This window comes from Euprymna scolopes, chromosome 20, assembly GCF_053919585.1.
Source record: "Euprymna scolopes isolate OS-2025 chromosome 20, ASM5391958v1, whole genome shotgun sequence".
In the NCBI taxonomy this organism is placed as follows: Eukaryota; Metazoa; Mollusca; class Cephalopoda; order Sepiida; family Sepiolidae; genus Euprymna; species Euprymna scolopes.
The window spans coordinates 50,052,740-50,068,560 of NC_136501.1; the positions used below are offsets into that span (position 1 = coordinate 50,052,740).

Below are 15,821 nucleotides of genomic sequence, written 5' to 3' on the forward strand. Positions count from 1 at the left end.
TCACATGGGATGCCGCACAACCCAACTCGGCCTTCAGGCCTGGAAGGGGGGAGGGTCGACTAAGATAGAATACAAATAATCCAGCATGGCAGCCAAACTTCAATGCGATACATAAATGAACTCTCATCTTCCTACAGCATAGTCTCTAATATTTTGTGCCTGTCTTGTCAATTACAAGCTTATACACACACTTGACGCAAGAAAGCCTTCTACTCTAATAGCTTCTTTCCCAGAACTGCTAGACTTTGGAATTCCCTTCCGCGACCCTGCTTTCTCAACTCTACTGATATGCGGAAGTTCAAATGTAATGTGAATAGACATCTTGCTGCTCAACTCCCTACATAGTATCCCTGCAAGCAGCCCCTTACATCAAAGTGGCAATGTACCTTGTTTGGGGTGAAAATATAATAAAAAAATAAATAAATAAAAAAAAATGAAACTTCTTGTCCTTTATTTCTACATGTCCTTTCCTGCCGTGATGGGGAACAAAACCGTGTGCAAAATCTTTTATAACAGAAGAGACAATATGAGTCCATCTCTGCGCTATTGTTTATATACTTGGAAGGTGCCCGACTGAGCTTCAATCTACTCCCTACTCGTCTAGTTATAACGACTATCAGCAATTTCCTTTACTCTTTACCTAAAACTAAACGCAAAGTTGCTTTCTTAGAACTGTCCGTCTTTGGAACAAAATATCGTGGGCCTGCTTCCCAGCTTACTATAACATGGTCGGGTTTTAAGTCTAATGTAAATAAGTTCTTTTTAAGCCGTCCTCTTATATAATAAAACCCCACCCAGTTCCACCATTGCTGATCATTATTCTTCTCATCGTTTTGACTCTCGAGTATATATCTGACACAGTTAATCAATCGAGAACCACGTAACTCTATCTAAAAAGCATATAAGATATTAACTGATACATTCCCGAGGGTCAAAATAATGAAAAGAATATTCTCTTGTCACATAGCCCTTCTGATCATCACAGTATTTGATTTTTGTATAGGGCTTTGTTATAGGGCTGGAAATGCAATTGAAAACAGAGACGCCACAATGTTTCTTTTTTTTTCATTTTCATCTTTACAATGTTTTTTTTTTTCTATCTTTTTTTTCATAAAGGCAATCGCCGAGTTTCAACTAAGGATAAAAGACACATTTCGTCCTGGAAATGAAGGCAGGGGTTGTAAGTGACCATAACATATCGATTAGTTTTTGTTTTGAAAAAAAAAAAAATACTTTATATATAAAGGTAATTTATAGAAGGCAGAAAAAATGCAGAGATATTAACACAAACAGAAAGAAACTAAGACATAACAGTGGACTAAGCTATGCTAATTCATCTTTTATTAATACAGTATATATATATATATATATATATATATATATATATATATATATATGAGGTTAGCCAAAAGTAGGTGGACAATAAAACAACATTTATTATATGTAATAGGTAGGGCTATGAAAACAGAATATTCTTGTCATTGTTTTAACTCTCGAGTATATATCCAACGCACTTAAACACAATTAACCAACCGAGAACAACATCACTCTATATAAAAGCATATAAGATATCAACGGATACGACATTAGGTTTTTGTAACTCTTGCGGGAAGGTGTTGACACTCGTCAAAACAATGAAAAGAATATGCTGTTGTCCTAGCCCTAGTAATAAGACAATTTTATTAATGAAAATTAAATGCCAACCTACTTTTGACTCACCTTATATATATATATATATATATATATATATATATATATATATATATATATATATATATATATATATATACTTTTGTCACAAGAAAACAGGGCATAATGGAGAAGTGTCCATCCCCCTACCCTTTAATTTTATTTTGAATATCTATTGCCTAGACACCCCAACCCCACCCCATTGCTATCGAGACATTCAGCAAAGAAATATCTGTGCATAAGAAAGCGAGTTGGATACCCCACCCTAATCCCCTCACCAAGTTATTTGTCAAAAACACGTGCCAAGGCTACGATCCAGAAACCCCACCTCCACCTTAAACGAAGCAACGTGCGGAAAAAAGGGAAGAAGACAAACCCTTTTTGGTAGGAGTTATATTTTATTTATTTATATGTGTTTTACCTATTTTAAATGTGTTTTTCTACGTATTTTTAATATGTTTTACCCATTTTAATGTGGTAAAAATGTAGCAAGAGGTTTTAATGCGTAAACTTATTTTTAATGTATGTTTTTACCAATTTTAATGTGTTTTTCACCCATTTGACTGTGATTTTGCCCATTTTAATGCGTTTTTACATATTTTTATGTTTTACATATTTTTAATGTGATGTTTACCTATTTTAACGTGTTTAAAACTATTTTTTAATATATATATTTACTTCTTGAAATGTGTTTTTACCCATTTTAATGTGTTTTTTACATACATTGATTATTTTTACCAATTTATAATGTGGGTTTTTTTTTACATATTTTAATGTTTTTGAGCTATTTTAATATGTTCTACCAATTTTTAAGGTATTTTAACTATTTTAAGGTGATTTTGCCTATTTTAATAAAAATTAACCTATTTTTAATGTGGAAAAATTATGGAAAACCTGAGGTAAAAGTTTTAATACATAAATCTATTTGTGTTTATACCAATTTATAATGTATTTAGACCTATTTTAATGTGTTGTTTTACCTATTTTTAATGTGTTTTTCGTTATTTAATGTGTTTGTACTTATTTTTATGTACTTTTTTAATGTGATTTTAACTTATATATAATGTGTTTTTACTGATTTTAAATGTGTTTTTTATCGATTATGATGTGTTTTTTTACTTATGTTTAATGTGTTTTTTCCTATATAAATGATTTTTTACCAATTTTTAATACGATTTTTAGCAATTTGTATGTATTTTTACCTATATTAATGTTTTAAACCTATTTTAATGTTTTTTGCCCATTTTCAATGCGATTTTTAATTATTTTTAATGTGTTTTTTAGCTGTTTTTAAGCCGTTTTTAAATCTATTTTTAAGCCGTTTTTCTAACTTATTTCAATGTTTTTTTAACATATTGTTAATGTGATTTTACTTGTTTTACTGTCTTTTGACATATTTTAATGTTGTTTACCTATTTTTAATGTGATTTTTTGATTTTCAATGTGTTTGTTACTTATTTTCAATGTGTTTTACCTATGTTTTAATGTATTTTTAATGTGTTTATAAATATGTGTCTATATATAAATATAAATGTTTTTTTTTTCAATATTTAATATGATTTTTACCTATTTTAATGTATTTTTACCTATATAAATGTTTTTTTACTTATTTAAATGTTTTTACTTGCTTCTAATGTGATTTTTATTTATTGTGAATGTTTTTTACTTATTTTTAAGGTGTTTTTAAAAATATTTTTAATGTGATTTTTACATATTTCAATGTTTTAAACCTACATGTTGAATGTGATTTTACTTATTTTAATGTATTTTAACTTATTTCATTATTATTTATTTTTAATGTGACTTTGATTTATTTTCCCTGTGTTTTTACTTATTTATAATGTGTTTTTACCTATCTTTTAATACACTGTAACCTATTTTAATGTTTTTATTACCTATTTTCAATGTAAATAAGATTTGTTTTTAATGTGTTTTTACCTATTTGTAATGTGCTTTGAACTATTTCTGTGTTTTTACTTTTTTTTTTTTTTTTTTACATGGGTGTCACCACTTATCAAGGCCCAGAGGCCACTCGAGGATAAGGGTTAATAGGTATACATTAGTCATTGTGATTTTAGCATAGTAAACAGTGGGAATTTTGTAACTTGGATTACTTAGGGGGACGATTCAATTAGAACTTGTTCACATTGGACTTTTTCTTTTTTTTTTTTTTTCATAGGTATCAACACATTATCAAGGCCAAGAGGCCACTCAAGGATAAGGGTTAAAGAGTGTACAGTAGAAATTGGACAATATAATAATCATTAGTAATGAAAATTTGTTAAATTTGATAACTTATATGGAACGGCTCATCAAGAACTTATTTACGTTAGACTTGAAGACAACCATATTGTAGTCAGCCGGAAAGCAGGAAAACGGAAGACAATTCCACAGGCGTGCAGTTCTAATAAAAAAGCTTTGTTCATGGAATCTACGTTTAGGTTTAGGCACAGATAAAGAGTGGGAGGAATTATTGATAGTGTTTACAGCTAGACGAGTGTTTCTTGTGAAAGTTTTGCGAGGGGGAACCATAGATTGAAGCTCAGTTGAACACCTTCCATGAAAATAACGATACATCAGAGACAAACTCGCAACATCTCTTCTGTGAGATAGAGGTTGCAAGGAAGAGAAAAGGACATCTCCTACGAGGCTACGAAGTCTATTTTGAACTCTATCAAGGCAGGACAAGTCCTTTCTAGCAGCTCCTGCCCAGATGTAGCAACAGTATTCCATCCTTGGACGTACCTGGCTCTTATATAGATAGAGAATTGCATCAGCAGTGAGATAGATACTGGATCGATAGAAAGATCCCACCATTTTTCCAGCGGCCTTGGCAACAGATTTGATGTACGTGTTCCATTTAAGATCAGGAGTAAAGGTCAAGCCCAGAAGCTTGTCAAAACATGAGGCCTCCTGAAGACGAGAGCCATTCATTTCAATTGATGCCAGATGGGGATCAGAATGTTGATGATGTAAAGAGAGAAGCTTGGTTTTAGATGCATTAAAAGTAACCAGCCACTCCTTTCCCCATTGTACTACATGCTCAAGATCAGAGGAGAGAGAATTGGAGAGAACTTGGTCGTTTAATGTCTTAGATGTGCTACCATAAATGGTAGTGTCGTCAGCATAAATGTCTACAAATGATGTAAGGATGTGATTTGGAAGATCATTAATGTAGATCAGGAAAAGAGTTGGGCCCAGGATGGACCCCTGAGGGACACCGGCATTAATACTGTGGGCTTCTGATTTTTGCCCCTCAACTACTACTCTTATGAACCTATCAGAAAGAAATGATTTAATAATTGAGAAGACATTTCCAGCTATACCATAGCTAGAGATCTTATGAAGTAAACCTTTATGCCATACCCTATCAAAGGCCTTAGATATGTCAAGAGCAATTACCCTAGAAAGGTTGCCTCTGTCGAGAGATTTACTAATCCTATGAGATATAACTGTAAGCACATCTGCTGTAGATCGAGCAGAACGGAAACCATATTGAGTATCACTAAGAAGGTTATTTTTGTTGAGATGGTTGATTACTTCTGTATTTAACACAGATTCCAGCAACTTACTCATGACGCACAGGAGACTTATTGGCCTGTACTAAGAGGGGGATGAGCGATCACCTAAATTCTTAAATACAGGGCATACTGATGAGATTTTCCAGGGAGATGGGAAACTATTCTCCTTAAGACAACGTTTAAATAGTTTTGTAAGTATGGGCGCTAGTTCAGGTTGAAGTTTTTTGAGTACTATAATTGGAATACCGTCCGGGCCAGTTGCTTTACTGGAATCAAGGTTTTTGATTAGCTTGGCAACATCATGTACAGATATACGTATATCACATAGTGTGTTTTCAGATACAGGAGGAAATATTGGGGGTTGGCGGCCTTGATCGCAAAAGGTAGAATTAGCTGCAAAGTTCTTGACAAAGAGTTTGGCTTTGTCTGATGCTGACGAGATTACCTCAGGTCCATTGATGATAGTTGGGATGGAGCACATGCTTCTGTTCAGAATTCTGTTTGCTATTTGCCAAAACTGGTGGGAACCAAGCCGCTGCTCAGCTACTTTGGACTTAACAGATTGAGCATACAACCATCTTGCGCTCTTTATTACTTTCTTACAATGGTTGCTGGCAGTCCTGAAAGCGGCTTTAGTTTCCATACATCTATTACGTTGGAAACAGTAGAAAAAGTGATTTCTGTGCGCAATGGCAGCAGCACATTCTGGAGAGAACCATGGCTGGCTATTAGGTTTTTGCTGAAACTTTTTCGAGGGTATGAAACGGTCAATACCTACAATTAACCATTCCGTCAGGTCTAATACTATAGAGGACACATCCTTTTTAAATATAGAATGCAGAGGTAGATCAGTTATAAATGTACGGAAATTATCCCAGTCAGCCTTAGTGTATCGATATACTGTACGATGGAGAGGTACGTCTGGGGACTTATTACATTTCATTTTCATCTTAATTGATACAACAGAGTGGTCGGAAGATCCAAGAGGCGACAGAACAGAAACTGAACATAGTTCAGGGCAAGTTGTGAGAAAAAGGTCTAGTAGGCTCGCATACTGGCCGTCATTGTCGGGCACACGGGTGGGTTCCTGAACAATCTGAGTGAGGTCATAGGCAATGGAGAAATCATGACAGAACCTCCCCTCATCATCGGTCTTGTTTGAGTGGATCAGCCATTCGACGTTGTGAACATTGAAGTCTCCACATAAGTGAATGATAGCTAAAGGATAAGCAGATAGGACTTGGTCAATTTTCTCAGATATGCTTTTAAAGATAGTAACTCCGCTGTTGTGGGGGCGATAGAGAGTAAATAAAAATGCCGTAGTGTGAGCTAAAGCAATCCGGAAGCACATATAGGGTAAGTTCGGATCTTCCCTGGGGATGCCCCTACCACATGGAAAGCTATCTTTAATATAGGCACATATTCCATGCCCATGGCGATCTTGGGGGTCAGATTTAGAAGTTAAGTTAGAGTATCCTTTAATTGCGAACTCTTCTAGGGAAATAGCCTGTCCAATGCCAGCTTCACTTAAAAATAAAAGGTCTGGTTTAGTCTCCTGTAATTGGGTTTCAACCTCTGGAAGGTTAGAACGTAGACTCCTGATGTTGGAGAAGGAGACATAGTAGTAGGGGTCTACGTTGGAAGTTGGAGAACCGGGTTTAATCGTGTATTTTTTCTTGAAACTTGTCATGATGAAATTTTGAAATTTGTGGACTAGGTCGTAAGATTTACATAGAGCAGGACAGAGAGGGGAAATTAAGAGAGAAGAAGAAATGAAGAATTGTTTTTTTTTTTATTTGTAGCTAATGATAAGGTAAAGCCGTAACAATTACCCACTATTTTTAATGCGTTCTTATACCTATTTTAATGTATTTTTTACCCATTTTAATATATTTTAACCTATTTTTACTGCGATTTTAACTTATTTTAAATGTCTCTTTTTAAAATTCTTAATGAGTTTTTATATTTGTTTATGTTATGTTTACAATTTTAATGTGTTTTCTCCCATTTTTATGCGAGTTTTACTTATTTTTCATGTGTTTTTAGCTATGTTTTATGTGTTTTTACCTATTTTAATATGTTTTACCTATTTATAATGTGCCTTTTTACCTATTTTAATGTGTTTTACATATTCTAGTGTGTTTTGAATATTAAAATACTTTTTCCTATTTTTAATGTGATTTTGATTTATTTCCAACTTTTATGTGTTTTTTGTCAATTTTTAATGTGTTATTTTACCTATTTTTAATGTGTTTTTTACTTATTTTTAATGTGTTTTTACCTATATATTAAAACATGATATGTATTAAATACGAGACTCGTTTCAATTCAACAAAAGTTTAAATTCTACTTTCTTCATAAGATTGCATGTAAACAACCTGAAATATATCTGCAAAAAAGAAATTAAAACAAATATGAACAAATATATTAAATTTTAAGGTTGGATTACTTTCCTACATAAATTTAATGAAAATGAGCATTATATTTAATAGCAGTAATCGACTAGTTTCTCCATTTTGGGGATGGAAAATTGGGATTGTGACTTTTTTTTACTCGTCCAACTCATTTTTTTTTAAAATATATGTGAAGAAGATTAAATATATTGCTCAGTTAACAATAAATCGAGATTTATAACTAGTGACCGCCAAATTTATGTGTTTTTGATTTTCGTAACAGAGTCTGTCTTTAAAAATCTACAAAAAATCAGGTAATTATTTAATCAATATAAAATTTTCACTGGTTAATAAATAAAGAATGCACTTTATATGCATGTAAGTCGTTGTATAAATATATTTTGGGGAACTTCATACCCCCTCCCCTTACTCCTTTGTCCCTTGTTCGACCCCTTAAAGTCGAAGCGATCCACTAAGCACACACTCATTTTGCGGTAGGAGGGTGACCGAGTGTAGAAAAAATAAATAAATAAATAAATAACAGGGTGCCTTCAATATCGAAGATTAAAATCCGAAATTTGAATGTGTCTAATTTTTTCATCTTTTGCGTTTTGAAGTGTGAGATTCATTGAATATGTTATCAATAATTGAGATTCATTGAATATTTTATCAATAACTGAGATTCATTGAATTCATCAATAATTATTATCTTTTAGATGAGGATAAAAAAATATTTTTTTACGAAAACGTTAAAATAGGCATACTTTTAAATCTTTAAAACTAAATTAAAGATTTTATTTTAGAATATGTACCAGTACATAAAGAATGCTTTAAAGAATCGATACAACAACAAAAATTTTTTTTTAAAAACATGGTGTGAAGATTATAAGTGATAATTGTATCTGCATATTACGTTTTTGTTTTTAAGATACGGTAGTTGTTATCTCCCTTTTTGAAAATTAACTATAACTATGAAAACATGGATTTCCGTAGATAATGGTTGTGACATTCCAACAAGTTGCATCCCCCCCAGAGAGTTACAAAAAACGGTCCTTTTAAGGGCCACCAAACTCTAATGAAAGTCTTTGTCAACTTGATTTATGCAATAAAAAATTGGGGAAAATATATTATAATCTAGTTTATGGGGAAAAAAAAGTGTGGCTCATTGGTTATTATGAATTAGAAAATAAGAAAGGAAAAATGATTTTAATCATGAAATTAAAAACTGACCAAAAGTGATATTAAAACAGAAATATAATGCTCAAAACTTAGGTTTGAAGTAAAAATAGAAAAAAAGCAAGTATTAGGAAGTATTAACAAATATTAGGGAAAATTTAAAGTTTGATTGATCAATTATTATAAAGAAAAAAAAATTATAAAGCTAAAAATAACATATTTCACCATAAATGGCGTTTGTAATTATAATTTTATTCAATTATTAAAAAACATGTATTTGCCTGTCTAGTTACATTAAAATTCTTGAAAATCCTTGAATAAATATTTAGACGCGACTGGGTTCCCATACCTAAAATCCAAGATGGCGGTGGTAAGCACATAGTTCCTAAAATGTACAAGGTCGTGCGAAATAATTGAATTATTTGAATTTATTTAAATACAACGTAATTATATTCTAATATTTTTGCATAATCTCATAGCCAATCATAGCAGATTTTATTTAGACATAAAAAAGTTAGTTTAATTGATTTGAAAACCTTTTAAAAAATATTTGTTTTGTTGACGTTTTTTTATTTTAATTTAAAACTTAAAATTCTATTAAAAATTATAGAAAAGTATTATATTATTCTGCTTTTAACAGAATAAACTTCAGGGTTTTATCTTTCTGATAACACCAAAAGTTGTTCAGAAATAACGGATTTTAATAGATTTTAATAAGCTTTAGAAAACACAGTTTTCAATCGATTGGCGGTCAGTATTCATAACTGAATAGTTTCTCAATTTTGATATAGGAAAATTGGTAAGGCTATAATTTGAGAGTTTTGGTGAGTGTAGAATTTTGCCCCAAAGATAATCTGTAGGCCTCTTGATGGGTGTCAGTGGCAGACAATGATTGTAATAAAAAAGTTATTTCTGCGAATCCTTTACAGGGAGAAACCAAATATTGGAACCCAGTAATACTGCAGATAATAACAGTAGCAGTATAATTTGGATCCTCCCACATGTCACGTACATTCTACTTGGTGCTACTAGATTAGGCTGTCTGAAGATATCGACTTCTTGACTTAAATGCACCAAACATTGATGTTATTGTTTTTTTCCTTTCCTTTGCAAAACTCAATTATGTTCTGCAAAACCAAAAACGAAAACAATTTTCTTTTACAAAATCAACCAAACTAAACACAACGAATAAATATTTGAAGATATACAGAACTTGAAGTATAAAAACTTTTGCCAAAATGATTGGACCCAATTTGGCAATTGAAAAAGATTGAAATGCTGTAAAATTTGGCAATCGAAAAAAGATTAAAATGCTGTGAAAAGAAAAGAAAAGAAAACAACCAAACCAAAAACCCTGAATAAATATTTGAAAATATAAAGAACTTGATGCATAAAACATATTTTCCAAAATTCCCAGATTCAGCATTAAATAAGCCAAAAAGGGTTGATATGGCCTAAAACAAAACAACCAAACCAAACATCATGAATAAATATTTGAAAATATAAAGAACTTGATGCATAAAACATATTTTCCAAAATTCCTAGATTCATCATTAAATAAGCCGAAAAGGGTTGATATGGCCTAAAACAAAACAACCAAACCAAACATCATGAATAAATATTTGAAAATATAAAGAACTTGATGCATAAAACATATTTTCCAAAATTCCTAGATTCATCATTAAATAAGCCGAAAAGGGTTGATATGGCCTAAAACAAAACAACTAAACCAAACATCATGAATAAATATTTGAAAATATAAAGAACTTGATGCATAAAACACATTTTCCAAAATTCCCAGATTCAGCATTAAATAAGCCGAAAAGAGTTGATATGGCCTAAAACAAAACAACCAAACCAAACATCATGAATAAATATTTGAAAATATAAAGAACTTGACGCATAAAACATATTTTCCAAAATTCCCAGATTCAGCAATAAATAAGCCGAAAAGGGTTGATATGGCCTAAAACAAAACAACCAAACCAAATCAGTTAATTCCAAATTGGATGTAATTTTACCCAATTACTTTTGGAGCCTATACCTATTTAACATTATTTTTTACCTTCCTATGTCTCTCTCTTTCACCTGGAATTTCATGATTGATCATGCCGAATTTGTTGCCGTTTTGTTGAGTAGGTTTTGATGCCCATAAGTGCCCGGCAGACATACGAGCAGGCGGAAGCACAAATGGTCAATTGTAAGGCAAATTTATTTATTTGTACTTGTCAATAAATTATGGTTCGGAATTAAAAAAAAAAAATTAACTGGTCAGACTGACCTGCCAAAACGTGATATAATTTAATCGTTCCGTTTGCCGACTGTGGTGGGTCCCAGCTGATCTTCAGCAAATTAACTGTGCGTCCCACGACCTGCAGGTTGAGAGGTGGACCGGGTACTGAAATAAAAGCAAACACATTAATCTGGGTGCTATTTCGATTATTGTTTTGGGCTACTATCCTCGCTTTGATTGTTTATTTTGTTTACCTCTCTTTCAGGAGGTTAGACACAAGCCCAAGTGTGAGTCTGATGAAAGTGTTTCTGTGGAACAAACTGGATTCGAACTTGGAACGCCTAGGTTGTCAGTCTGTGTCGGTAACCACTTAGCCACCATCATCCTCACCTCAGGTGTTATATTAACGATTTCGAAGATTTAGCCCTTGACTTTGCTCAGATGCATTCTTTCCTAACTGGAACCTTCTAGTCGAACTCGGGAATATATACATTGACATGTGGTGCAATGGATAAAGGTGCTAAGTTCTAATAAGTATTAAGTTTTGAGTGACTGTCTTCTAGTTCGGTTCTAACTACAGGTAATACTAAGGCGCAACTATAAATTAGGGACCATTAAAAAATTCAGTTCAAAATTCCATATAAATTTCGATCTCGACAAAGAAAAATGGAGACTTTAGTCAAACTATAAAATCTTTACGTGAAACTTTTTTTTTATTTTTCTACATAGTCACCACCATTCTCCATGCATTTTTGCCAACCTCTGGCAACCTTTTATATACAGCACAATCACGTTGACACACCGGTTCCTACCAGATCACTGAAACTGGCGTGATCTCTTAGAACTGCACGCCTGTGGAACTCTGTTCCGTCTGCCTGCTTCCCTCCGGACTACAACTTGGATGTCTTCAAGTCTAATGTTAACAAATTCCTAATGAACCGCCCCCTTAAGTAAACACTTCATCAAATCTCCACACTAACGTAATGTACTTGCAATAACCCTTATCCCTGAGTGGCTTCCGGGCCTTGATAAGTGGTGATCACTGTGTAAAAAAAAAAAAAAAAAAAAAAAAAAAATTAAGCAACGTTGAGCCTGGCCAATACCAGATGGGTGACCACTTGGGAAGGCAAGGCGCTGTATGTACCGTAAGGTAAAGTACTAGGTTGAGAAACTGGCGTGATCTTCTCTCGAGGGTAGATGGGACTCTCTTAAGCTGTTGTAGGCACCCCGTCTAGTGATGGCATCACGATAAAAATACCCTTGATAGTCCTGGGAAAGCATCAAGTATTCAACTACCGACAAGATTTGAATTACACTACAAACTTGTGTAGTGAGTTCAATCCTGACTATGGCTGGGCTGGATGGATGGACTACAAGGACACTCAATAGGGAGTTGAGCAGCGAGATGTGTGTTCCTTTTGCACTTAAATTTATGCATGTTAATATAGTCGGGGAAGCATGATACAGAAAGGAAATTCCAAAGTCTAGCAATTCAAGGAAAGAAACTTTCAAAGTATTCCCGAGTTCGACTAGAAGATTCCAAATTTGAAAAGATGCATCTGTAAAAGATCAGCATCAGGCGACCTTTACAGCATGGAAAGTGTGGGATTTTGCTGCTTCTCATGTTAGTTGGGGTTATTTATGTTGAGGAGGTACATTCCATAAAAAATATTTGTAAAACAAGAATGGCGATGGGACAGGGGCTCGAACTTGGTTGACAGCATGAGACCTATTAGATTGGAAACTCTTCTTTTTTTTTTTAACTCCGTCTAATAGAGAGAGACTAGTGGTTGATGCACTGGCCCATATGTGGCAACAACATCCCATGTATAAAAGATACTATCAGGTGTGAGTATTTTTCTAGCATGGTAGAGAGAGCTCAACTTTTTTGCAGCAGCTTTGGCAATGTCTTTCATGTGCTCCAATTCGTGTTATGTGTGAATGTTAGGCCGAGAAGTTTGAATGATAAACTCTCAAGTAAACTTTCCAGCTACCAATTTCATGACAATTCGTAGCTGGAAAGGTTGTCATTGTTGATTTGGTTAACAATCAGTTCAAAGTGACAGACTTCTGGCGGTTGAAGGTTCGATCCTTACCGCATGCAATAATAACAATAAACACTTCATGTCTGACAAAATGAGGGATATCTACTACTGAGTTCTTAGCCAAATAGGGATGCCCTTTTCTCTTCCCTGCAACCTCTTTCCCACAGAAGAAACGTTGCTAGCCTGTTTCTGCTTTATCGATATATTCATTGGAAGTGCTCGTCTGAGCTCCAATCTGTACCCCCCTCTGCTAAATTTTCACGAAAAACATTTGCCTAACTGAAACCACTATCAATAATTTCCCTCACTCTTTATCTGTGCCTAAATCTAACCATAGATTCCATGAACAAAGTTTCTTTCTTAGAACTGCACACCTGTGGAACTCTCTTCTGTTTGCCTGCTTTCCAGCTGACTACAATATGATCGTCTTCAAGTCCAACGTAAACAAGTTCTTGATGGGCCTTTCCTTTAAGTAATCCAATTTACCAAATTTTCACTAATAACAATTACTACAATCTTGTCCCAATAACTATCATACACTCATTAACCCTTATCCTCGAGTGGCCTTTGAGGCCTTAATAAGAGGTGAATCCTTTGTAAAAAAATAAAAATAAAAATAAAAGGTTCAGTTCAAAATATTGTAATTCTCTTCAAATTTGAAATAAAAATTTCCCAAGTTTGACTTTAATTCAGTTTCCAGGTTTATAAAGAGGCATCTGAAAAAGATCGGAGGTTACGTCGGTCGAAATGCTGTGAATATAATAACCAAGAGAAGAATAGTAGTCTAATTAATACAAAGAATACAAATTACAAAGGTCGTTCCAAAAGTAAAGTTTAAAAAATGCAGTTAAGGTTGTTTCTGGTGGTGTCTGCGCCAAATTATGTGCAGTCTCTTATTTTAACTCAAAAAATTTAACAGCTGCAAAGATGAGAGGGCTACCATTAAAACGAGTGACATTTTGTGTTCCGGAATTTATTTTCTACATAGTAACCACTATTCTCAATGCATTTTGTTTAGTGGTGGGGTGATGCTGTGCATGGGCGTACGGAGCGCGCTTTGTCACTTACATCTCTGTCGACACTCTCAAATTAACAAACCCATCTCTTAACTGTGTTAACATCAACTAAGACCTAAAAGTTTCATCTCTTTGTTGCAGATATTGACAGTGCTAGACTTCAAGAAAGCAACCTCTAACGTTCGTCAGAAGCAGAGATGCGTCATTGAATTCCTCCATGTACAAATATTGAACCGATTAACAGTCACTGGCACCTGTTGAATGTTTATAAAGCCAATGCAATTGATGTCAGCACAGTCAGGAGATGGGTTCTTTGATTTCAGAGTGGCAACAGAGATGTGAGCGACAAAGCACACTCTGCACTTTTACGACTGAGGCATCAAAAGAGGCTGGCGAAAGTGCATTGTGAATGGTGGTGACTATGTAGAAAGATGAATTCTGGAGTACAAAAGTCCGCCCGTTTTAATGGTACCACTCCTGTTTTCGTAGCTCTTCAACGTTTTAGTTTTTGAGTTAGAAAATAGGAAGCCTTACTTTAAGAACGACACTCATACTCAAGAAGTGGGGGGGGGCATAAGTAATATAGAGAATAGGGGAACTTGGGGCAAAACGAGATACTTAAAGTATATTGATACTCTATGGCTGACTGGGATCGTTTTGTAAATATTGAAAACGAGGTAGGTGAACCTGGGGCAAAACGAGATACTTAAGGGAAAAAGAACTGTCGAGTCAAAGGTAGCATTGACATATAAACCATATTCTGTGTAATGAACATTCAAAGTATTAGAAAACAATGCCACAACAAAAAAAAAGATGAGAAATTATTTTCAAAAGAAATACAGATGATTCATTCAGCTAACTGTATTAAGTGTAGTATCTGTTCTTCAGATGCTGCACTCCAATTTCTTGTTCTCTGTCAGTGGAGGAGAAATCCTTCACGACTGAGACAATTTTTATTTTTGTTCCTTTTCTCCACATTAAAAAACGACCCTAGTGTCTAACTCTGTCCGGTGGGGAGGCATAGTAAATAGGAACTGTATGGGCAAAACGAGACGGATCTTGGTCTGAATAAGTCAGTCTTCACAGAGCTCACAAATGAAGATTGGGGTCTTGTTGCATTCGTCTAGACCTGCACAGCCGTAGTGTGCCCATTTCCTACAATCCCTTTGACAGGCTACCCAGCTTTCTGCACTCTCAGAGTACAGTTCGTCACAGATCAAAATAGATACATTTTGAATACTTACCCCTTTTTCATGTACGGGGCTGAATAAAACAATGGTAGACGTTGGGGGCAAGGCGTTACCACGTGATCTCTTTATCAGACTCCTCACGAAAGAGCTCTCTCTCTCTCTCTCTCTCTCTCTCTCTCTCTCTCTTTATCACTATCTCTCTCTCACTCTCTCTCTGTTTCAGTTATCTGTGATGTCTCGTTTTACCCCGCTATCTCATTTTGCCTCAGGTTCCCTACTCTATAGTCCCAATAATAATAATAATAATAATAATAATAATAATAATAATAATAATAATAATAAAAACGTGTTGTTGGAGCTGAAAGAGAGAGAAGTAACTGAGCAATGGATAAGTAACTGTTACTTACATTTGAGTCCAGTCATCTTGGGAGTCTCGTGTGACTGCAACTAGAAAGTGCCTGACAAAATACATTGTGAAGCTTTATGAAAGCCATTCCAAGATGGTAGACGGTCGGATCCATGTCCAATGGCTGGGACGTTCGATTATTTTCCATAAAA

At 34.1% G+C, this 15,821-nt stretch overlaps 1 protein-coding gene across 3 annotated transcripts in view; it reads right to left on the reverse strand.

Annotated features, from left to right (window-relative positions):
* The window catches only part of LOC145241426 (uncharacterized), a 114,425-nt gene that overhangs the window by 36,537 nt on the left and 62,067 nt on the right, over positions 1-15,821 (reverse strand). For 2 of the 3 annotated variants that reach the window (XM_080104374.1, XM_080104376.1), the window contains one exon: positions 11,061-11,177. The exons of the other annotated variant lie outside the window; for it this stretch is intronic. In XM_080104374.1, coding sequence (XP_079960500.1) covers positions 11,061-11,177 — 117 coding nt within the window. The remainder of the gene's footprint in view (positions 1-11,060; positions 11,178-15,821) is intronic. 3 annotated transcript variants of the gene reach the window in all.